This window comes from Balaenoptera borealis (assembly GCF_965194805.1).
Source record: "Balaenoptera borealis genome assembly, chromosome: 13".
Taxonomy (NCBI): Eukaryota; Metazoa; Chordata; class Mammalia; order Artiodactyla; family Balaenopteridae; genus Balaenoptera; species Balaenoptera borealis.
Window position 1 is genome coordinate 68703669 of NC_138870.1, and position 25890 is coordinate 68729558.

At 32.7% G+C, this 25890-nt stretch overlaps 1 protein-coding gene across 13 annotated transcripts in view; it reads right to left on the reverse strand.

Moving 5' to 3' along the window:
- Positions 1 to 25890, reverse strand: part of PPFIA2 (PTPRF interacting protein alpha 2) — a 468430-nt gene that overhangs the window by 85292 nt on the left and 357248 nt on the right. For 9 of the 13 annotated variants that reach the window (XM_082350736.1, XM_082350733.1, XM_082350730.1 and 6 more), the window contains exons 9-17: positions 20154 to 20300; positions 18970 to 19104; positions 13872 to 13958; positions 13361 to 13444; positions 12965 to 13096; positions 11357 to 11419; positions 7341 to 7432; positions 2761 to 2896; positions 829 to 1049 (exon numbers count right to left, since the gene is read on the reverse strand). In XM_082350736.1, the coding sequence (XP_082206862.1) occupies positions 829 to 1049; positions 2761 to 2896; positions 7341 to 7432; positions 11357 to 11419; positions 12965 to 13096; positions 13361 to 13444; positions 13872 to 13958; positions 18970 to 19104; positions 20154 to 20300 (1097 nt within the window). The remainder of the gene's footprint in view (positions 1 to 828; positions 1050 to 2760; positions 2897 to 7340; positions 7433 to 11356; positions 11420 to 12964; positions 13097 to 13360; positions 13445 to 13871; positions 13959 to 18969; positions 19105 to 20153; positions 20301 to 25890) is intronic. The other 4 variants (XM_082350737.1, XM_082350734.1, XM_082350735.1 and 1 more) reach the window with 1 other exon arrangement.

Genomic DNA, 25890 nt, shown 5'->3' on the forward strand with positions numbered 1-25890 from the left:
CTCTAAAAAATAAATCAATACAAATACTGAGGCAAATTTACTCTTAATTTTAATTTTTCACTTACACAAAGAATATGAATTCTGTTACTCTGAAGTTTATGTTCATGGTGCATTTTATTTTTAACATCTTTATTGGAGTATAATTGCTTTACAATGTTGTGTTAGTTTCTGCTCTATAACAAAGTGAATTCATGGTGCATTTTAACTTCACCCAAAGATCAGAATCCCAAAGGAAGGTTTAATCAAGTAACACAGTACAACATTATTAATGTTCAAGCACATTCCAATGGAAAAACAGCCTCCTCTTCAAAAGAAAAAGAAAAAGAAATTTTGTACTTTAAAATGATTGGTGGTAAATGATTCCAGAAAAACCTTCTGGTGAGAGGCAATATGGTTCTGCTATACAAAAAATTGTAGTTTTAAACTCTAGGTATTCTATTAATTGTAAAGGAGAGTAAAACTTAGAGGAACTAGTTGAGTAAGAGATAGATTGAAGTTTAATCAAACAAAAAATCCAATGCTACCCAGATTTTCAGTTTATTTGGAAAACTCATCAAAGATTTCACCTTTACCTCATTCTTTTATATGGCTCTAATATCATCATTAATCTGTATATTTTTCACATATGTTTCTTACAAAAGCTGTTCTAATTTTATTCCGGGAATTTGTGAAAATGCACATTCTTATTCAGTAGGTGTGAAGTGAGGTCTGAGATGCTGCAGTTCTAATAAGCTTTACTGGTGATGCCAATGTTTGTGATCTGATGATCACATTTTTAGAATCAAGGTCTTCTAATCACTTAAGACTATCAAAAATCATTGAACTCACCTGATTTCTTTGTTGATAGCATCCAATTGTTCCTGAAGCATCATGGCTAGGGTCTGGGCATCAGAATGACCACTTGGAGAGAGAAGATCCATTGAGCTAAAAATCGTTTCTCTATCATCATCATCAATGTCAGACATTTCTGTGTCACTTTCAAAAGGGTGGCTGCTTAGTACTCCAATTTGTTGAGTTCTGTTCCATTCATGATCCCCAAGAGATTTCACCTAGATGGTAAAGGAATAATCACAGTATTTATCATGCTGTTCATTTTCAAAGCACTATTCTGAAAATAAAAACTAAAAACATACATGCTTTTATAGCTTACTTGGCAAAAGTAGAACTGATTATTAATATTTTAATTTATCATTTCAATAAAATAGTTCCTTGATACTTAAATAATGGTAGGTACTAATTTTCAGCATAAATATCAATATTTTAATAGGAATAAAAATGATAAACTTCTGCATGATTTTTAGTTCAACCCCAATTCAAGGCAGCAATTACTTTAAAGCATCTATCTTTGCAACATTTTAACTTGTTTTCAAATATAACAATCTCTATTCACTTGTACTTCAGCATTTGCATCTCATACTAATTAGGCTGAGGGTACGAATATTACCACACAATAAATTACACAAGAATTCTCTCCCCAACATTCTAAGAAAGTATTAAAAAAAGTATTGCACAGAGTTTTAATTTCATCTCCAGTGCTCTGGTCACTTAAATGCCTCACTGATTTTTTTTAAACCCAAGGCATACTACAATAATTTACATGACTAAGTTTTTAAAATGAATATAATAAATCCTCCATGTGAACAAACGTCTTGAGTAACCAACAGACCAGTGCTTTTCAAGCTGTGATCTGAAGGTAGGAGATGGTTGAAAGTAAGAGAGCAGTCCTAGATTTTCTGCTTTCTAAAAAATTGTTTTTCATTTTTGTGACGGTGTAAAATGACTTTTGGGGGGACCACAAGATACTGCCCTGAGTACTTCAGATTTGAGGACCTGAGTAAGTACTTGTGTTACAAATTGTTTTGGTACCAAGTAGCACTAATTTATTTACCACATAAAACTGAGAAAAGAACTGAGATGGATTTATTTATTCTTCATTTGTTCATTTATTTATTTATCCATTCATTAGATATTGAATGCCTACTATGAGGGACTAACTTATACATGACATGTAGTTGCCAGCTAAAAAATCAAAGGATGTCAAGAGCCTTGTATAAATAAGGACAAGTAGGTTATATAGTATTTTGGACACATAAAAGAGGTTGAGGAAAACAAACTATACTTAGGGCACACAGGAACTATATATTACTTCTCTATAAAATGCAACTGTATACTTACTCAACATATACAGCCTACAGATTTTAAGTTATTGACTGAATGAAAGGCTGGCACTGCAGCTTACCATGAACAGCCTTCTATAAACACTTTCAATAGTCTGTGTACATTTTCCTCAAAGTGTTATTAAAACAGTAATTATTATTAAAATATGTAATTTTAATTAATGATATGAGTGCCATTGCTTAAATGCCAAAGCAAACCAAAAGCCCATTTGTTTGGCAATATGGCATAATAGATAAAAGTGTGGAATTTGAAATCACACGAATACAGGCTCAAGTTTTGACTCTATCACTTTGATGGCTGTGTAAGTTTCAACACTTAAAATTTCTCAGCTTCAATATTTTCACATCTGAAATTAGTATAAAATAGTACTCAATTTACAAGGTTATGTGGATAAATACTTGGGACATACTTGGTTCAACTTTTGGTACGTAGTAGGGGTTATATGTTAGTTATAGTTTAAAAAATATGTTATATATCACACCTGAAACTAATAAAAATGAATTATCCCAGTATTAAAATACTATCCAAAGTGGAAGAGTGCATTTACTTAAACCATCAAAGACTTGAAATAAAAAGTTTAACCTTTGGCTCATCTCTCCTCACACCCATGCGGCCTCTCCTTGGTCTTCTTATTACTTTAGTTGTTCTGTAATCAGACTGGCTGTCCACTAGGGATCCAACAGAATACCGCAGCTCAGCTGAGGTGTCTAGATGAGTTCTGGAAACAAGGAAAACATAAAATATGCTCAATCTCAAAAATTAAACTTACCAGCAAATCACTATCCACTGCTTAATTGGCAGTAAAGCACAAATCCTCAAAGGAGAAAAAACTTCAAGGAAGAAAACAAGTGTTGAAGTGTTGTAACTCTCAGAGGTCTCTTCGGAGGCTTATGTCAGAAACCCCAGTCTCAGTTTCATTCTGAAGGTCAAGTTCATTTTCTCTTTTTAGAATATTAAAAAACCTTTCTGTTTATTAATCATTATTTTCAAAAGCAGTAGTCCAATGGAACACGTTAAGATTGACAACCGAAATCCATTGGCTTACATTCCAACAACTCTTAGTTTGAGCTATTTAGTGGATATCCCAGTACATGCTATTTATCACTGTATTTGTTTTAAATATTCCTCATTAACCTAAGAGAAAAATGTGTAAACTTTTGGGTCACAGAATTATCTATTTTCCAATGTTTTATTTTTCAATTTAGGAAATCAACAAAATACTTAAAATCTGATTGGCCCAAGGTTAATAATCTTATTTTTTAATAAAATCGGATATTCCACCAGAAGAGTTTTTCAGCTTTTGATAAGACATTGTTCCAAAAAGATTAAGAAAAATCTTTTAATAAGCACATTTAATTCTGATATCTGCTTAGAGACGAAACAGTTGGAAAATTCTAATTGGAAAATATCGTCACACTGGTTTTCAAAAAACATGATAATAAAGTACACTGTAATCAAAGTGCACTAAAGGTTTCTCCAAGTATATTTATCTATATAGAGATTTATAGCAAATTCAGTTTACTGCTATGATAATGATGATAATTACAAATGCAACACGCTGTCCTATAAAATGATCCATCATCATTAGGAAATATGCTTAAAGCCGTGTTTTCTCTTGAACTTGAGGCTCCTGCTGATCTACTATGCTTTCACCCTTAGCTCTCTTTGTGAACAAAGACAAACATCCCCAAATATTCGGCAAGATTATAAAAGGTTAGGTGAGGTCTGGGTTTTTGAAAAAGTAGAAGACACTGACCTAACTGATGCATGTCTTTGTTTTGCCAAATTGGACATTAAAGCAAATGAACTAAAGAATCATCCCCCAAATAGATGACAGCTATTGTTTTTATAGCAGTGAACTTGAGACTTAATCAAGCAAAATGGCTTTATTATGAATTAGTCATATATTAAAAACTAACCAACCAGGCCATAGTCATTAAATGGCACAACTCTCAGTCTTTATTTATAGCAGAGGGTATAAGTTTCATGAAGACAAAGTTCAGATTTTAGTCACTATTGTATGCTCAAGGAGGTATTCCTAGAATACAAGAAGAACTTAATAAATATCTGGTAAGACAATGAATGGATGCAATTGATTATAATACAGTCCTAACTGTCTAGGTCAGAACATCCTAGGGACCTTTAGTCTGTGGCTGCTTAGGGTAATGTCTCTGTGGGTATCAGAGTAGAATTTCTAAAATTTTAACACATCATCCTAGGAGTATTTTCTTGTTGTTTTATCTCCCAACTCCAAGTCATTTATAAAAACATGAAACAAAACACAGATCTGGTCTCATCAAAGCCCTGCTCAAAATTCTTCAGTGTCCTTACAAGGTTCTCTACCTGGGTCCCTCCTACTTTCCAGCTTCACTGCAAGTTACTCTCTGTCTTCTCTCTTCGTCTAGCTGTGCTGTCTGTCATTTTCTTCAAACTTATACTTTCTTTTGCTTCGAGCCTTTGAACATGCTATTCTTTCTGCCTGAAATCGTCTCTTCAAACATTTATGTGGTTACTATTCTTAAGGTCTCAGCTTAAAAGTCCCATTCTCATATACTATTCTAGCTCCTGGTATTCCTTCTATTATAACAATCCTCAAATTCATATTCCTGCGTTTTCCATCTGGAACATGTATTCTTCACTACCATCACCACTGTATCTCCAATGTCACAGTGTCTCACAAGTAGAAAGTACTTAATTGATCTTGAAAGAACAAAGACCTGAACCAACACCAATTGTAGAAAAGCCATTGCTTATACTTCATCTAAAGCAGTTACTCCTCACCTCTCTCTTTTTATTCAACTCTGTGATCTGTCAGAGGCAGTATATCCATATATTTCAGTTTTAAAATTATTCTTGGTGTACAATATTTTGAGAGGCACTTGCAGATGTAAGTTACAATACAGTCACTGGTTCCTTTAAACAAGGAACCAGGTAGTTTTCCCTCCTGAATCTCCTGTGACTCTTGAATATAATCTCACAAAGGAGCTTCAATAGATAAATCAAGTACGAATTTTCTTAGAGAAAACCTGTTACCCATTTCTCTGCTTCCTGGGATGTCCTTCATTGTCCTTTTCAATTATCCAGATCCTACCCTCTCCCCTGAGTTGAGCCAAATCAGGCTTTCTCGGCCACTCTGGAACTCATTTTACTTTCTTCTCAGATGAGATTCTAGTAGAGGATATTAGTCACTGATAATCACTTTAGCTCAACTCTTCTTACCTCCCCACCTGTAAGATCAAAAACTAGTAGATGAAGTTCTCATGCACTTTCTGTTTTCTTTATTGTTTTTTTTTCAATTATGTGCACTCAGAAATATGAATGTTCAAGAAATAATTGCTGTTTAATAAATATTCAGTTATCTCATTATAAATTAGCTATCTTAATAATTCCTATAATACTTTATATTTGTGAGTTGATTTACTGTTTACAAAACACTATTCTCACTTGTCTCATTTACCTGCAAAGTAATCTTGTGAGATAGTCAATAAAATATTATTTTATAAAAAATATTTTTATATAATTCATGTAAATACACATATATATTTTATAAAAATTATTTTATATAATTATGTAAATATACATATATATATATTTGAACTTATTAAGGAAAAATGGGTTTTCCAAAATCAAACTGCTAGTTATTGTATGTCTAAGACCTAGGAATGTCAATTTTCTTATTTTTGGTCTAGTGTTGTTTCTATTACAATCCATTGTATCAAAGAATAGTTGCTCTGTATGTAGTTCCCAAGTTTCCCTGATGATCCTTCATTGTGGATAAATGTCACATTGTTAGTCTGCCATGATGACTCACTAAGGTGATGAACTCTTAGACAATACTTCTAGAACTCTGTATTTCTGAGACTGAAGGTCAAAAAGACAATGAAATGGCCATTTGGTCTTATTAAAATATGTTTCATTTGTTGACTGAGTAACGCTAGTTCTATGTATTTACTCTGTTGGTATTTTATCAGCTCTTTCTTTCTCCTTTACCATCATCATCATCATCACCACCATGTATATCACTTAATTAATAGCCTCAGATATATAAACTGTAATAAAACATTAGAAAAATAAACATTATTTTCAAAATTAAAGACCTACATATTTAAAAGTTCCTTGGGTGTATTTATGCCTGCAGAACTGTGTTTCTTTTACTAAACTGAATTCAAAATACTGAATTTTGTTCTTATTAATACTCACATTGAAGAGAATGTAAGCCCCTTAGGATTTTTTTTAATTTGGATTTTTCACCTGAATGTCCAAAAAATGCTTTACTAGATATTCATTTATTCAACAATATCTATTGAGAGTACACTATATACAAGGTTTCTTTTTTTAGGTGCTGAGATTATAGTACTCAAAACAGACAAAATATCCAACCTTTGTGGAGCTAACATTCTTAGGATAAGCATAAGACCAAGAAAAATGGACTTTTAGAAGTCTGTGGTGGCCAAAAGTTTCAAATAGCTGATACTGCGTTGTATAACAAATAAATGCTCAAATGGGTGAATCCCTCTATGGTTTTTTATCAACTTTAAATAAAAGGCTCTAAGCACAAAGGAAAATTATATGTGAATTACTGAGCTCGATCTGTCTATCTAGAGAGTAAACAAGCATCTCTTTGTTTTTTTTTTTTTTTTCTAAGATTAGGTATTGAGTCAAAGTAGATGAGTACAAACAAGTTTACTTGAAGTTTTTTTTTTAAACACATTTAATTTCTCCTTCCCTCTTTATTGTAATTAGTTTAACAAAATAGTCAGATACTAAGTGATCATACCAATGATGTTTCTTCAGCAACATTAAACATTGAAAACATTTCTGCATGTAGAGAAAATGACTCTTCCTGGAAAGAGATGTAATCTCTGTATATATGGTTCCACTTCTTCATTTACAATTTATAATATATAAGAAGACATAGTTCTATATATATTAAATACAGAATACAAAAGGTAATAATTTATATTTTTATTGCATACTTAAGGGAAGAATTTCTAAATTAGAGAATTATTTTTGAGTGTAGAAACTGTAAATCAGTAAGGGATCAAAACAGGGCAATGCCTGCTGAGAAACAGGAGGTACTTATTTATTTTACTTGAGGAGATATGAAACCATAAGGAAATTCATATTGATTATTGGTGAAAAATCTTTTTATTTAATGTTACCTTGATATTGTGGGTTCAATTAAAGAGCCAGTTCTCATTTTCAACTGGTCAAGTTCAGATCTCAGCTTTTCAATTTCTTCTGCTAATCTTTCCTAAAAATCAAAGAGGCATTACTCAGATGATATGCATATGCCAATAGTACCAACACTCAACTATGATAAACCAAACAACCAAGCTTAATGACTTTTAAAAATGGAAAAAATGATTAACATATTTTTATTACATATTGTTAGACATGACAGCAAAAAAGTGCCTGATTTTCTCCTTGAAATGAAAATATGACAGCAGAAATCAATAAAATTTTATCTACATTCCCTAACATAATGCTAAGTTTTTCTAAACATATGGGAAAACTAAGGTCATGACCAGCTATGTATACATCACTTCAAAATCTGAGTAGAAAGTATAGCAGTTTAAAAAAATAAAGAAAAGGTCTACAGTAAGTAAAGGATTTCTACCATCCTATAATGGTCGAAGGACACATGGGTGAAAGAGAAGGAAGATTAAATTAAAAGGATGAGAAAAAAATTATCACTTGATATGAGTTAAAATTATTAGCTCGATATTGGTACAATAATTTATGCATCTGATAATTTTCTCAGATTGGCATTAACAGTTTCAGTCTGCAAATTTATGAAGATGAGGGTGATCTTATAGCCCTTAATTAAATACTCATGTAAGGACTTAATTTTGTTTTTGTGATTATAAATTTTATAACATTATAAATGTGTCCTTCCAGATTTTCTATTGCTGTTATTTTTCTCCCTCCATGTGGCCAATGCTGGACATTTTACTGGACTCATACTTCTTTTCTCACCACAATTTTTTGTCAATGTGGTCTTTGCAATGTTTCTCTTATCTGCTCTTTTAAAAATTATTTCTACCACCATCCTACATTACACACGTTTTTACCTTTTTCCTGAATTATTTTACCAGCTTCCACGATGTATTGCTACGTTCAATCTCTTTCCCACACATTCCTCTGCTAGATGTATCATTTTAAAAAACACGTTTGATCAAATAAAATCTTTGTTTATAATTATTTGATAGTTTCTTATTGCATTTATTAATTCATTTATTCATTATTTCCACAAATATGCATTGACCACCTCTTTTGTGCTAGGCCCTAAGATATAGTAGTGAACTAACAAATTTCTTGCCCTCATGTAATTTACAATCTAGTAGAAAAGACAATAAACAATTTGGATTTATAGGATGTTGGTAGGAAGGAGAAAATAGGAGAATAATGGAAGGGCTCTCCAATAAAGTGATATTTTAGCAAAGACCTAGAGAAAGGGAGGGAGTTAAAATAAACATTAAGAAAAGGAATGGCAGATAGAAGAAATGGCAGGTGCAAATGCCTCTTAGGGGGACTATTTTGGTGAGGGAGAGGATAAGGTGGCCATTGTGACTGGATTGGAGAGATTAAGGAGAGAGACAAATGGGAATGGATTTAGAAAATCATACTTACAGGGTTTGGTAAGGGTAGACCTGAAAGCCTTGCAAACCACTTTTAAAGTGTTTGACTTTTACTCTGAGTGAGATAGGAAATGATTGGGGGATTTCTGAGCAGAGAAGTGACCTGATCATTCTGATGGCTGTGAAATGGACTGATGAATGGGATTAGGAAGTAGAGAAGATATAAAATTATTATGTTCTTCCAAAAACGGGCAAAAGAATTATGGCTTGGACAACAATGGTGTTAGAAAGAGAATGGCAAGGATATTGGTTGTATTTTGAAGATAGAATTAAGAGAATTTGCTATTGGACTGGCTATGGGGTGTGTGATAAAGAAAGAGGTCAAGAACAGCTCCAAAGTTTTTAGCCTGTGTAGTTAAGAGAAAGAAGTTGTGATTTACTGACAAGACTGCTGCTGGTGGTGATTAGGTTAGGTGGTGGTGGTGTTTGGGGGGTTGCGGAATTACTTGTTAAGACTGAGATGACCATGTGTCCAAATAGAGATACTGGGTTGACTCTTGAATATATGTACTCCCTCAGGGAAGAGGAAGTATAGTAGGTGATCTAAATTTGCAAATTCTCAATTTACAGATCGTATTTAAATCCATGAACTCACCAGGGACCGAACATAGAGAAGAAATCCAAGGACAGTCCTAGGAACTTCAAATTTTAGAGATCAAAATAATGAAGAGAAACATGAAAAGAAGAGGTTGAGTATATGAAGGATATTTACTAATAATGGACTGTGAGTTAAAGATAATCGAGTGAAAATTTGAGGAGTTACAGGAGATGTGGTTAGATGAGGAAACGTGCTCAGCTGTATGGAATGATATTCAGAAATGAGGTATGAGCTGGGATTTGCTGCCTCTAGTGATTGAGATGAACAGGAATGCAAAGCATGGAATGATTAGTACTGTGGGTTGCCTGGGCAGACTTTTGGAGCTACAGGCTTGGGTAGGAGGTTGGGGAGTGGGTTCTGGGGATCTTGCCAGAAGCACACAGAGCTTTGGATAACATAACATTCCACAACAGGATTAAGTCCCGAATTCACAATCTGTTTACACCCTAGTTCTTTAAACACATACCAGTCACAGCAAACTTCTGGTGATACAGCAAACTTCTGGTGATTCGGCAAATCAACCATCTTTGTTTTCTCTGGGCTATTGCATAGTTATCGTCTTCTTCCCTACCCTTCTTTATTTGTTAAGATCAAATGTGCCTTCAAGAGCCTGATGAAACGTTATCTTCTTCATTGTAGACTTTCTGAACTACTTCAGAAAGAATTAGATGCTATCTTCTAGGCACCATATTGTATTGCTCTAATACACCTGTCTTTCGGGGTTTAAGGGTGTGTACATCCTGACTGTGGGACTAAATAGTTATTTTTTAAATTAACATCATAATACGTGGTATTCAATACAGTTAAATGTACAATTGTTCTCTCTTATCTTTATTCTCTCATCTTTTCCAATACCTTCCAAATGACATACTGTTGCCAGATCTCCCTCCCTTCCCTCCTTCCTTCCCTCCCTTCCTCCCTCTCTTCCTCCCTTCCTTCCTTCCTTCTATTACTCCCTCTCTCTCTCCTTTCTCTCTTTCCATTCCTTCCATCTTTTGTTTAATATACATCTATAAGTCACTTCTTAAGCTGGTGATTTTATATTATTTCATTTACCGATGCTGAACAAAATGAAATAAGACAAAATTGCTAACAAGAATTTTACATGTTAAGGAAGGAGGAAAACACATTAACAATTACAGTTTTTAACATTTTATAATCTGGTCCTTATCTGCCTAGTCTATCACATACCCTACAATAAGAATAACTGACTCCAGCCAAACTGTTATGTCCATTATTATTTAAGATATCAAACTCACTACTCACCTCCTCCCCACTCTAAGCACTTGCAATCATGGCACAGGCACTGTATTTGAAAGTCTTGCAAAACAGTCCTACCTTTCCTTAAAGCATTCTGAAGCCTTCTTTATAGCAGCAATGTATATTGATCTCTCCTACCTGTAGTTCTTACTGTCTTTCATTCATTTGACACTTGGCATCTGTGACTCTACAACTCATTGCTTTGTGTTTTCTCTCCTCAATTAGACTTTTCAGGTACTTTAGAACTAAGGTCATGTTTGCAAATATAACAGCACAATTTTATGCACAGTAGGTATTTAATACATTTCTGCTAAAATAGTATCTCAAACTAGACACAAATCAGTGCATACATTTTTATCCCATTTATATAAAGCATGAAAAAAGTCAAAACCATTTTTTTTCTGTTAGAAGTCAAGATAGTGATTATCCTTTAGGATAAGAGTAGTGATTATATGCTAACTAAGTGGGGCTTCCAGGATGTTGATTTTCAGTGTGTTTAGTTTGTAAAAATTCATCAGGCTCTCCCTATATATGTATACTTTTCTGTATGTATAATATAAAAGTAAAAATATTTTTAAAAGATAACATCCTAAAATTATTTATTATCAAATTTATTTTATAACAAAATATTCACCAATGCGAAATAGAAAAGTGGGCAAAATGTAAGCTTCCATAATACCTTATCATGTAAAGATTCTTCCAGATTCTTTCTGAAAGTTTCTGATTCTTGAATTAAGACATTCTACAGAAAAGAAAAAAAACAGATAAATAATAAAACAGAAAATAATTAAATGTGTAGGTTAATTTTTTATCACTCAAGAATCTTCTTTGATTCCTTCCTTGGTGCATCTATTTTTTGGTTTCCATGGAAACCAAGTTTCAATGGAATCTTTAAACAAGACACCTTAACATTTTTAGAAATACATAATTTAAATAGGAAATGTCATTTTGTAACACTTGGATTGACAAATAAGATAAACATTAACTTTTAAGCTATTTCTGACTGCCTCTTCCCAGTCTTTTTAAAATCTGAAATAATTAGGTTACTTTTCAAATGAGAAAAAGTGAATAAAAAGCAAAATATTAGCCAAAGCTATCATAGAGAAGAATTCAGGTAAACTCATTTTTATTACCCGAAGAAAGAAGAAATTGTAAGATCAAATTTTTTTAAAAGTTCATTTTCTGGATCTTTATTTCAAATACAGAATTAACAATTTCTAATAATGTTTAAATTATTAGATAAATAAAAATGAAATATTAGCTTTTTAAAAAACTAATGTTACATATCATGATGTGGAAACAACTTGCATCATAGATTTGAGAAAAATCCTTGCCATAAAAGTATTACTGTTGTAAAAGCTTTATGCTTTTCTTATAGTATTACAAAGCATGATTTAAAATAATGTATTCTTTTCAAATTTATAGAGTTAAATTAAAATAAGAGTGTGGTTATTGGCATGCATTTGGTGCTGAATGGGAAGAAGGCATGCCTTATGACTTCTTAATGGGTATATTAATCAAACTACTTTAACATTTCATTAAAACATTTTTCCTGTTTTGGTTTATTGTATGGAGCAGGGGAAAATGTCTAGCTTAAGTAGCGATTGGCATTCAATCTAAATTTCCAAAATGATTTCTACACCTAGGTTTTAGTCCCTACCTTTTTTTATACTCTGAAATTGGCAACCAGCTCACTAACTCTTGCTGGTCTGGTAGTCACCAACTATTAATCGGACATATTAACTGTGAATGAAATTGTAGATTGTACGAAACACTTTTTTGGAAACAATGCAGCTGAAAGTTTTGCATTTCTAAACTCTGTGGTGGGACTGACACTAGTGCTGTTGGTGATATAAACTCACTCACATTTTGGCTTTTAGACTAGCAGTAGATTCAGTTACTTGAAACATTTGTATGGTTCAAAACAAGCCTCCCCACACACTCCAAAATACTAATTTTTGTCTTACTCTTCTTTTTTGCATACCACGTGAAAGACAAATGAAATATTTTCACCTCAAAAGTCCAACACGTTTTAATACCTTTGTCTATTATGATCATGCTAATATGTAAGACTTATATACCATGTAACATTTTTTATTCATTTAAAAATTGATCTTACATGTTTTTACAGAAACTATTTGTTCACTTTTAAGAATATATCAGGCTTTTTTTAAATTAAGGAAAGTAAATGGATCATCTGAACAATGCAATGATTGTAGCAGAGTGTAAAACAAACATGATCATAAGAACATAGCTAATAATCATGTGATTCTACTGGTCCTTTTACCTTCTCTTCTAGAGCAGCCATTCGTTCCTTTAAGTGTAGCTGTAAGCGTTCATTGGATTCAGTCAGAAGTCTATCCACAGTATCGGATAATCTTTTGTTATGCTCCTCATTCATTTTCTCTCTTTGCCTAGCCTTACATTCAAAAAAATAAATAAATAAATTTAACATAAAAATCACTTAAAAATATTTGGGTTTGTTTTTGTATTTTTTCTAGTTTTAAAACTGGATTTAATTTTATGTCTGTTTTGATTAAATTGGCAGAAACTTTTTTAATGCACAGGGCATATTCATATGATTTTAAATATAACCCATAATTGAGAAAGACATTCAGTTCTTATATGTAGAATATAAATCCGTAAACTGATGCTTGAGAGGGATGGTCTTAAAAATACATACTCTTTGAAGTTCTTGATTTTTCTCTTCAAGTTGACCTTCTAGATGCCTCATACGTTCTTCAATGTTTCCATGTCTTTCTTCAGCCTGTTAAGAAATATGAAGAATGCACCTGACATGTAAGATATGGTTAACACTTTTCCTCTAAATAAACTGAAATAAAATGTAAAGCAAGCTACTACCAACTGCAAATGTAGTTTTCAAAAAATAAACTTTTTTTAAACAGGCAGCTGAACAGCATTGCTTGAAATGTGTCAGCTACAAAGGCCTGTTACATCCAAGCATCAGCAAAACATTGGAGTTATTTATGAGCAATGAAATCAGCCAAATGTAACATGCAGACTGTGCATGGTTTGAACACAAACCTGCCATTGTCCAATCTTAAGCTCCTGAAGCACTGAACTGCACAGATGGTCGATTATCAATAAATAAAAGTAACATAATTTTTACAAATGAAAAGAAAAACTTAGATGAATTCTATTTAGCAATAGAAAGTAAAGTCCAGTAGGACTACCTTCCTACGTATGGAGATCATTTCTTGTAGTTTAGCTTCCATAACATATTGATAATCATCAGATGAGGTAGAAGAGGTTGGATCAGACTAACGAGTCAAGGAAAAGGAGAGGGACAAAATTGAAAAATCAGAACTAAAGGCACTGACACTGAACAGAACATAGCACAGAATGCTTAAAAGAAAAATGTGACAGCAAATTTAATACTTTAATAGAATTTTATGTGGAAAGAACTACACTGATATCTGGTGAACATGATGAAGTTGATGGTTATAAGTGAAAAATAATGATATGCTCAAATAAAAAGCTACCAACCTAAGGTATGGAAGGTTAGTGATGGCTGGCAATGAAAGACCACTACAGAATGAATTAAAGCAACTCTGAAAGAATCATGTAATAATTGGAATTATGGGAAACCAAACACTAGAATATGTCTCTGATAGATTGTTAAAAGTTTTATATTTTGGTTTATTTGTTTGTTTATCATATTACTTAAAAATAACGGAAACAAAGTACCTCAATATTGAGGAGTAGGCCAAGGCAATGACTCAGGTGAAATAAATTTAGAACAAAATTTATTATAAACCCAGCTCTGTAGAAATCAGAGAAAAAGCTAAGCCACGGGGTTAATTATTATGAGTATTCTCCAATTCAAGCAGGATTGAGTTTCTTCAGCAGCACTGGCAAACTTGCAAAATGACTTCTGGTCTCTGAATATACACTATGGCTGTAGGTGTAGAACCTCAGCGCCTATTCTTAGACATAGCCTTAATTCGACATTTTAAATAAAAATGATTAAAAGTCCTCAAATAAAGTGACAATAATGCTGTGAGGACAAGAAACTTATTGTGAATTCTCCTGAATGATACTAGGGACCACTCTAAAACTGATTCTGCATTGATTTGTTGCTATGGAAACAAAATAGTGCCCTAAAGTTAATAGGCAGCACAGTGCCTTTTGTGAGCTAATGTTTGCCCAGTGCCAAGGTTAGTTACATGTCTTGGAGGTGAATGTCAGGTAACCACAGATGCAGAGTGTTCAACACATGTGACATTGCTGATAGCTGAATTGTATTAGTATGTTATGCACAGATTACATGTAAAGTTACATCAACATTTTAATCATAATTACAAGTTAAATAATCACAACAGCCAAAGTATCCTATGTCAGGATAACAAAATTTAACTCCAGAGCATATTCTATTACATTTTATAAGTTTATTCTAAAACAGTGAAACTTACTTTATGCAAATATAGGACTATATATAAATATATCATGCAGTACCTGAAAAGAAATAGTAACCTATTCATGTATTGGTTCATATGCATATGTACTATTTTATGCAACAAATTCCAACTTAATCTATAAAATAAACATTTAACATTTAACTGCTGTGCTTATGCAAATAATAACTCAACATTTACATTTTGAAAGATTTTCCTTCTGATATTCTTATTTCATAAATCGGGAAAATAATGAAGAAATAACAAATAACCAATTTCTCTCCCCAAATTTCCAACCAGAAGCAACACAGAATGATACCATAGTCTTCAACTGCCACAAAATGATTTTATAATATTTTTTAAAATTTATAATTCAATTAAGAATACAGGGGGGTGGGATGGGGAGGGTGGGAGGGAGGGAGATGCAGGAGGGAGGAGATATGGGAACGTGTGTATATGTGTAGCTGATTCACTTTGTTATAAAGCAGAAACTAACACACCATTGTGAAGCAATTATACTTCAATAAAGACGTTTAAAAAAAAAAGAATACAGTAAATGGATCAAAATATTGCTGAAATTATATATTTTAAATTCTTAAACATATCTGTAATCTCTCAAAAGTACATTTTAACAAGCAGTTAATGTTATGACAATTAATCTGGTGACTGACTCAAGGTAGTCAAGGCATGAACATTTCAATTTCCAAAACTGTTTATTCAAATATACATGTAAGTCAGTAGATCTTTCAAAGGTCCTTAAAACTTCTAGCTGTCTCCATCTTAACTACTGAAAACACACCAAACGTGAAAATTCAGTTCAGAGATTAAACGAGAATTCTGTCATGTTTAAATCACTATTATTGTTGATACTTTTTATTGGTACTAAAAATGAATGAAATACCTTATGGAATTTAAGATGAATTATGTCCTTGCTGAGGAATATGCATTTTAATTAAAGAAGTAAACATCATAAATCATAAGACTGGGATCCCAAAATGTTTATTATTTAATTGTATATACACTCACCAAAGCCAAATTTTTAATTTTATCCCTAGCCATTATTCAATACTTCTGACTTTCTAAAAGCCTTAAATGAGCTTTAGCTACCTATTTTTACACACACACACACACACACACACACACACACACCCACCACACTGGCAGAAAAAAAGATACTCTTATCAACCAAAGAATAAATTCAGACATCACCTCTAAACAAACACTGGATCAATTTGCAACCACTATTGATTTATGTTCACCTTAACCTTATGAAGACTGCAATTTAAGCAACTGGTGTAAATACTATAGTCACATAAGAACAATCTGCTATTTTTTGACTCCCTGATGGGATATAGGGCTTATCTTGGTTTCACTCTTTAATGTGACAAGGCAATTTTCAAACGAGATAAAGTTTTAGAAGAAAACTTTACACTTCTCTTTTATAGGCAGAAATAGTTTTGAGAAGAATGTGAATATATTTGGAAATGGAGAAGCAATCAAATTTAAAAAGAGGAGGGCCAAAGAGAAGAAAACAATAGTGGCAGATAATAAAAGTAGAAAAAATACTTATAGGCCAATTAAAATATATGAGGGATTGTTAACAATATCATTCAAAATATAGGAGAGGGAGCCTAGGTTTAAACTAGCATAAATCATAAATCAGTGAGAAGTCAAAAACATTATGAAGTAGAAAAGACTATGGAGGTCAATAATAAGATATTGAAAACAAATTGGAATTGAAATAATGAATAACTAAAACCGGTTCTAGAGACAGTCCCTAAAGGTCTTGAGAACAGAGATAAGAAAATGGTCAAAAATCATTTTAGCCATAAAACTTGGGAGAGCAAATGAAAGACTGATCTTCAAATGTTATAAAAGGGTTACAAGCAGAGGGAGTACACTGAAAATAAAATCTCAGCACCAGAGGCGTGTAAATAATGAATTAAATATGGCGATAATCTAAAAACTGTATATCTGAAATAATGTTGATACAGAGCCAGTCAGGAGAGAAAGCAGTAAAAAGGACAAGCAGAGTGAATTCTAACATTTTCATACTTTTTAAGAGAGATAAAACTGCTGAAAAGTGAGGAAATCAAAAGGGTCTATTCCCTTTTAATTCCCTTTCTATCCCCTTTTAATTCCAGATGAAGTAGAATTTTAGCAATATATTTTCAGGTAGGAGTGAACTGAGGAAATTATTTTGGGTGCATAAGTGAATATATATATCAAATATGACCTCAATAAAATAAAATAGAGGGCAAAACAGATGAGACACCTATTTTAAGTTTTTTTTTTTACATTCTAAATTAAGGATTCTTAGGAATATTTAAAGCCTCATACATCAAGTATTATATTTTAAATTATGCTTTATTCTTTGGGGCAATTTTTTGCTGAATTTTAAATTGTGTTTTTGGGGGAGAGATTCCAGACTTTCTTGTATTTTACTTATGACAATATTGATGATTATTTTACACTAAAATATTACAAAAGTTACTTTTATTATTTAGCCACTTGCCTAACTCCCCCTAAAATAGTTCAGTTCAATAAGATAACTCTTCATAAAAGTTCTTTATATTCCTCAGATGAAAAACCTAAGTATACATATCTTAATCCATATTATAGGAATTTTAAATGTGTTTGCAAGAAAAAATAGCATACTACTACTACTATGTTTACACTTTTTATATAATTTCAATAATATTTCTAAAATTAAATAAGTTTATATTTATTTTAGAAATCACACATTTCTGAAATTTCCAGAGTGGTTTATGGCGTGGTCTGTGACTATGGAAGGATCCAGATTGTATCACCCTAATCAGACTAAAGTTTCATTCAGCTAGTTAGTCCAATACTCTACAACCAACTATTCCAATATTTTCTGCTTTGTCAACTGTTTGTCTTTTCACTACCTGTTTAACTACCCTATTTTAACTAATAGGCATCAGTTTACTGTTCCTCTTTAATTATTTACTTTTCCAAAAGTAACTATATGTGTCTACTTTTATTTTGCTGCATCAATTGTTTTGTATAATCCCTAATGCCAGAATTTATAACTTGCAGTTCATATATCTATCTGACCCATTTACTGCAGTGGTGTGGAAAACAGCACATGGTAATGACTGTGTGAACATCTAAAATGTGTGTACATTTTTGAATTGATATTAAAAGTCAAACATGCTTTTAGTGACAAAATCTGTACTTTTATTCTAGTGACATGTGACTTTCAAGCAATGCCATTCTATTTGACTGTGAAAGGTAAGAATAGTCGTTTTAGCATTATGATGGTTGCTAAGTTCTAAAATATGCATATAATTGCAGAATCTAATGTCCATAACACAGCAGTTAATTTTGAACATTCTTCAGAATATTATTGATTCTAATTGGTTCAGAAGAAATTACAACTATTAAAATCACTTTCTGACTATTTAATGGCTTTAGACTTCTACAAATCTAATGTCCAACTTCTAACAAAATTTTTTCATACCATAGTCAGAAAGGAATCAACTGCTTATGATATTTCCTACATTTCTAATACTGTACAATTTATGTTGAGCTTACTAAATTATTATGTCTCATGTATATCCATATGTGCAAATATAACCATGGAAAATTAACTCTAAGGACGTGATATTTTGTTTGTTTTTGTTAATGTTTAAATAGGCAAAGGAATCATCACATCATATATATATCAGTCATTCATTTCAACATAAATAAGATATGTGTAACATAAAAATTCATCTAAATAACAGACCAATATAGTAAAGATTAAATAAACTTAATCTTCATGAAGCCTAAAGAAAACCTTTATATATTCCATTTTGATCACTAGTCATTTCTATAAGTATATCTAGGTTGACCAATTGTTTTATTGCAGTACCTTTGTCAGGGCTGCAATTCTCTGAGCCAGTTCAGCCTCTACTTCAGGTAAGGTCTCAGCTTTTCTCATAGTTTGCTGCAACTTTTGCTCAGCTAGCTCAAGACGCTCTTGTAACTGTCTGTTCTTCTCTTCCATCTGAAATGGGGACGAAAAAAGAGACACTTAAATTGTCACAGTTAGGATAGCAAACACCAGTCACCAGGGGCTGTGGGCTTCAAGCCACTCTTCTAGAGTTAAAATAAGCTACTACTACCATACCTACTGTGCAAAGAGATTATTGTTCTCATGTTTTCATATATTACTTATCCATATTCCTTAATAAATTCAGCACATTAAAAAAAGAAAACCTTTTACTGAGGACAGCAAAAAGAAAAGAAGTTAATAGTGAGTATTAACTTGGACAAATGGAATACAACTTAGTACTAAGACTTCAGATACACCGTAATAGCAACATACTGAGAATCGTAACATTAGCTGGAGTAGGAGAGGGAATGTAGCATAATGATTGAGAGTCCAGGCTCTAGAGATGAAGTTCGTAGACTTTTCCTGTGAAGGCCAAATGGTAATAAAGTCTCTGTTCCAACTATTCAATTTTACTGTTGTAGCACAAAAGCAGTCATAGACAATGATTAAATGAATGGGTATGCTATGTTTCAATAAAACTTTATTTATAAAACAGAGCCATAGTTTTGGCACATGGGCCATAGTTTGCCCACTCCTTCTCTAGAGCCGAATAGACCTAGGTTTCCATTATTGACTCTGCAATTACCATATATGTGACCTTAGGAGAGCATTCATGTTTCTGAACCTTAGTTTCCTCAGTATAATAATTGTACTTACTTTACTCCTCAGTATAATAACTGTATAATAATTATTATACTTTACAGTATAATAATTGTACTTACAGGTGGTGGTTGGATTTAAGTGAGGTAATACATGTAAACTGTTTAGCACAGTTTCTGGTTCATGTCTAGATCCAAAGTAAATATTAGTCATTATTTTTATCATTATTAAGATAGATTTCTAGATTACACACTAAAAATCACATCTGTTTAGTTAGCTTGGTTATAAATTTTAGAGAATGATTGATTACCAAGGAATACCATATTTTATTTACTCCACGTTTTGTGAGAATGGTGAGAACACACACAGACCAGAATAGAACCAAGATAGAGATACTGAACCTGCCGTAGGATGGCCTCTTTATTTGCTAACTCATTTTCTAGTTTGTCATTCATGTCATGTATGGAGGTAGATTCTCTCTGAGCACTGAGGTAACGCTTCTCAAGGGTCGTGATTCTTTCTTCCATATCTTCCTTCTGTGCCATGGCCTACAATTAAAATAATTTAAAAAATCAGATTCTTAGTTTATATATTGTTTTATTATTTAAATTAAATAGTGAGATATAAAAGAAACTATTGCTTTCTTGAGGTAAATATTCATTCCTTTCTTTTCATTAAGGGGATGCAAGATTTCATGTGAGTTTTCTCAACTTATCTGTCAGAATTCTTCTCACGTCTTGGGTTAGCAAAAAGCTTTCTCTCTCTGAGAATGGAATGGAGTACATTTTAAAACTCCCTACTGTAGAATTGGTATTCTTAGAAAAGAAGTAGAAGAAAAATTAGTTCATTACACAGTAGAAATAAGTATAATTATGGGTAGAGTTGCAAACCATAAAATTGGTAAAATGGTGGCTATAGTTCCAAATTGCAAAGGGATTTTCAAAGAAGGATAATAAATATCATCAGTATCCTCATTGTCATGTATAAGTAAGAATAGCTCAGTGGTTAAAAGAGAAGGCAAAAATGAAAAAAAAAGTAAATTTGAATCACACTCACAAATGAATTGACGAATTTACTTTGGAACTTAACCATTTCCCTTGTTTAATTGGAATATGATATATTCCAATTAAAAAGAATTTAGAGAACTCAATGAACACAAATCTCTAGGGGAAAATCAGTTATTGGTGCAAATGAAGCGATAACTTTAAATACTATATTATTAATATAATATTAACTATTGTATTAAGCAAAAATTTTAAACCATATAATTCATAGATAACATGGAAATGATTTTATCTTCCTAGTAGCTTACATGGGAATTTATTAGTAGGTAGATAACCTACTTTTTTGAGATATTGGGAAAAATCAGCTGCAGAAGTGGGCATCTTGGGCCTGGTGTGGTTTTCTGATAATTTGGGAAGCTCCTTTGCATAAGGAGCCTGACATTGAGGAGATGGTGGTGTTTTCCATTTATTACCATCCAGGTTTCTCTGACCACTTGTTCCTAAGCAGTCTCTTTGCTACTCTCCTACAAGATCCAGAGTCAATCCTGCCACATGCACAGAACAGATAAATTCCCTTCTAATTTTCCAGAAGAAATAGAAGCCCTTAAATGGACAGTCCTTCAGCTTCCTTATCTTCCCTCACCACCATCTGGTGGTAACTACATCCACACAAATCCTTAACCTCTATCTTTCAGTTTAGAACAGGTGTTCCACCTTCCCTCAAAGTTCAGTCATTATCTGTACTCTGGGTTTTATGCCTTTTCTACTTCAGGGATCTTGGTCACTTTTTCTCCTGAATTTTCAAGGTGCTAGTAGAGGTAAATCCCATAACAATAGCTAGAAGAATGAAACAGGCTTATAAAAAATTTGGTACAGATCAGAGGTGGAGAGCAGAGGAAACAGAGATGATTTAAAGAAAATAAAAATAAGAATGATAAATTATCTGCGTGACCATTGTCCATAATCTGAATTGAAATTATGAAACCAAACTGTTGGAGTGGGTGGGAAGACTTACCATTTAAAAATAAGCAAATTTATTTATCAGGTAATTAATAAAATCCTAGAAAAACAGAAAGCTGTACAAAAGGAAATATTATCATTGAAAATGACTACTTGGATCATTTGTGGAACTATTTACATAGTCATAATAATGGTAAAACTGAATGTGATTTTGAGATGATTATAGTGGAAGGATGGGTGTAAGAGAAAGGAAGGGAAAGAATAAGAGAGTTAAAATCCTCATATAATATAATAGCAAGACATAGGATAAGTTTAAATAAGAGAAAATACCAGAAGTAATGGCTAAAAGGGTTGAAATTAAGAATTTCAGGGAAGTGAGATGGGAGGTAGGTGGTGGCTTTGTGTATATGTATGTGTTTTGTGCACATGTGTGTTTAGATTTGTATTCTCTTGATAGTATTTGACTTTGAAAGTTATGTGTATATAAAAAATTAAAATTAATTAAAAAGTCATATTCTACAAAGAAACTCATCATGTTGTCCTTAGTCTCCCTGCCTTCCCCTACCTTGTATTACTTGACTAGTGAATGACACGGTGCTGCACAGAAATTTAGGATCATCCTGGAAAACTCCTCTACCCTAACTCCCACTTAATAGCCTAATCTGTCATCTTGCCATTAGTCTTTTTTCCTGCTTACTTATTCCCAACCTGCTGACCGACTTGCTTCTTGACAATACCTTTGTATGTTCCCCTCCATCTTCAATTTAAAATCTGAGCTTCAAAGCCTTGCAAATACATAGCTTAATGTCTTGACACTTTCTTTATGTACAATATCTCTATGTACTGAGATGAATAGTGAAAAATTCATGTTCACTTAGGACTTGGGAACGTGATATCATCTGTAAATAAGGTTTTACAGATGTAATCAAGTTAAGATGAGATCATACAGGATAGGGTGGGCCTTAAATCCAGTGACTGGTGTTCTTACAGGGAAAGGAAGATTTGGGGACAGAGATATACAGAGAAAAATGCAATGTGAAAAGAGAGACAAAGATTATCTTTATACTGCCACCAGCCAAGAACACCAAGGATTGCTAGCAACCACCAGAAGCTAGAAGGCGCAATGAAGAATACTTCACCAGAGCCTTCAGAGGGAATACTGTATGGCTCTGTTGATACCTTGATTTTGGACTTATAGTCTCCAGAACTATGAGAGAATAAATTACTGTTGTTTTAAGCCGTCCCTTTTATTGTAATTTGTTATGGCAGCCCTAGGAAACTAACACACTCTGCGACATTTCTACCTGGAATGAGGTTTTGTTGACTTTTTGACTACCTTAGTCTTGCTGAACTTCAAGACCAAACTAAAGACTACTTGGTTAATTATGTTAATATTAATGTTCAAATGTATGAAACAATTAATCCATCAATTTGGCAAAAATTATCCAAACTAATTTTTTTCAACATTATATATGTATCCTTAGATTTTAGCCACCCAAATAAAAGCTACTATTTAAAAAGCTTCTGCTTAAGATTTTGACTTTTTCTGTTTCCTATATTTTTTAGTCCAATGAGGGTAGAGTTTTCAATCTTAGACTATTCCTTCAGAGTGCTGCTTACAATTGTTAATTCTGTATTGTTAATTTCATTTTCATACAGAACTCTGGAAATGTTATGTCAATTTTGTAGCCCAAGAAAAAATTCTAAATTTAGCCTACATACATAAACGTCTTACAAAATTATAATAGCCATAAATTCAGTTAAAGGCATACACATGTTTCTTTAGAACATGAGCACGAAGTAGTACATACTTGCTTTAAATCCTAGTTTTTGATACTTATTAACCCTGTTATGGGTAAACACTGCTTAGCTTTTCTAAACTTCATCTTCTTTCTTTTTTCTTTTTTTTTTTTTTTCGGTTTTTGTTTGGGATGTTAATACATGACATTGTTGTGATATATTTTAAGTGCTTTGCATGATGTCTTATGTACAATATACACTCAGTAAATTCTAGCTCCTTTTTTATCATTATTCATTTTTATTACCATGTACAATACACACTAAATAAATAATAGCTTTTTATTATTATTTATGTATTATTTTTTCTTACTATTATGCCTATAATTAGCTGATTTGACTATGGCATATATTACATATAGGAGTCGTTGGATGTGACTTTGGTATTTCATTTTTAATTCAGTGATTCATATGGGAGATTCAATTTATAACTGCAGGCTGTGTTGCCAAAAATAAAATTTGAATTTACAAGTTGGAAGAGTATCTTTTCGCTGTGTGTTACTTAGAAATTTTAAAAAAGAAAGTTTTCTCTATTTCCTGAAAACTGCTGCCTAAAAAAAGGCGAAAAACTGTGTAAAGGATTAATTTTCTCTTAACTTGAAGTTTATGTTAAAACTGGATTTCATTATATCAAATAAATATAATTCTATAGTAACTTAGAGCTAGTAAAGTGAAAAATATAACTCCATGTTTCAGATAATAGAAAAGACAAAATTGATATGTATTCATTCATATAATCACATAGTGAACATTCAAAGAATGTTTAAGAATAAGAAGTTGGAGTGATAAGCTGTTTTTATTCACAAAACAAAATATAACTGAAATACTTCACAGAAAATTCTCTTTGTATATCAATATATTTAATGAGATGTTAGTATCCAAATACTCGATTAGTAACCTTCTTGATTAGAGTGGAACAAATATCGTATATTAACGCATATATGTGGAATCTAGAAAAATGGTACAGATGAACCTATTTGCAGGGCAGGAATAGAGATGCAGACGTGGAGAACAGACGTGTGGACATGGAGCAGGGGAGAAGGGGGGTCGGATGAATTGGGAGATTGGGATTGACATATATACACTACCATGTGTAAAACAGACAGCTAGTGGGAACCTGCCATATAGCACAGGGAGCTCAGCTCCGTGCCCTGTGGTTACCTAGAGGGGTGGGATGGGGGGGAGGTCCAGGAGGGAGGGGATATGTGTATACATATAGCTGATTCACTTCATTGTACAGCAGAAACTAACACACCATTGTAAAACAACTATACCCCAATTAAAAAAAAAAAAGAGTGGAGAGGTAAACTAAGCCTCCGTAATGAGACTGACTATATTTTCTAGTCTGGGTACTGTGCCAAGCTTTAACCCTAACTCCAAGAAGTCACAGTCAATTTAAGGAGCGCTTAAGACAAAACTTCAAACAAAAGTAAACTGTGTAAACATACAAGAAATTAAACAGATGTAATCATCACCCTGGCTTAAAAAAAAAAAAAAAGTAAATTTTGAATAGATTTATTTCTTGACAAAGAATAATTGCAAAAATATATTCTGAAACCATTAATGAAATATACTTACACAATTTGTTTCAGATATATTAGACTATGCACATGCACAGCAAAATGCATTTCAGTTTTTAATTATATGGTCAGTTTTTTCCTATTCTCTATTTTTTTCCTAATTAATTCAACAAATAGTTATTGCTTATATCATATATAAATCATCCTGTGTTAGCAGTGCTATAGGGGTAGCAAGGAGAATCACCTTGTTTGTTTTTTCTACTTAAAATCGTGCAATCTAGTAGACTTTGTTGTGACCACAGCTCAAGAATACATAAAAGCGAAGTCTGGAGTTTTCAGTGTTACGTGATACCTTTTTAAAGTATGTGATTTTCACATTTTCTTGCTTATTGAAAAGACCAAAAGACTGATTATTTAGGAAGCAGTTACAGTGCAGCTGCACTTTTTATGATAGTTGCTATCAATGAGTAAATGATTGCATCTTGTTGATTTTGGAAGCTGCTTATAGTGGAAGAAGCACAGATTTTGAAGCTGGGGTAGTCCTCCAGTCTTCCTGGTGCTGGGGGGTGGGGAAGGTGGTGTGTTGGGGAGAATAATGGATAGGCCTTGGACAAGTTACTTTACATCACCTGAGAAAAATGGGACAATTACAAGTACCTTCCCTAAAGGACAGAAGGAATTAAAGAAATTAAATATAAACCAGGGTCCCATGGCCTGCATCCTGAATCTTATGGGAAATATTTTATTTGGCCTTCACAGTGTGCTTAATACACACACACACACACACACACACACACACACACACACACACACATACACGATGCATCTAGAAAGGCAGACAGAGTACAGGCTCCTTG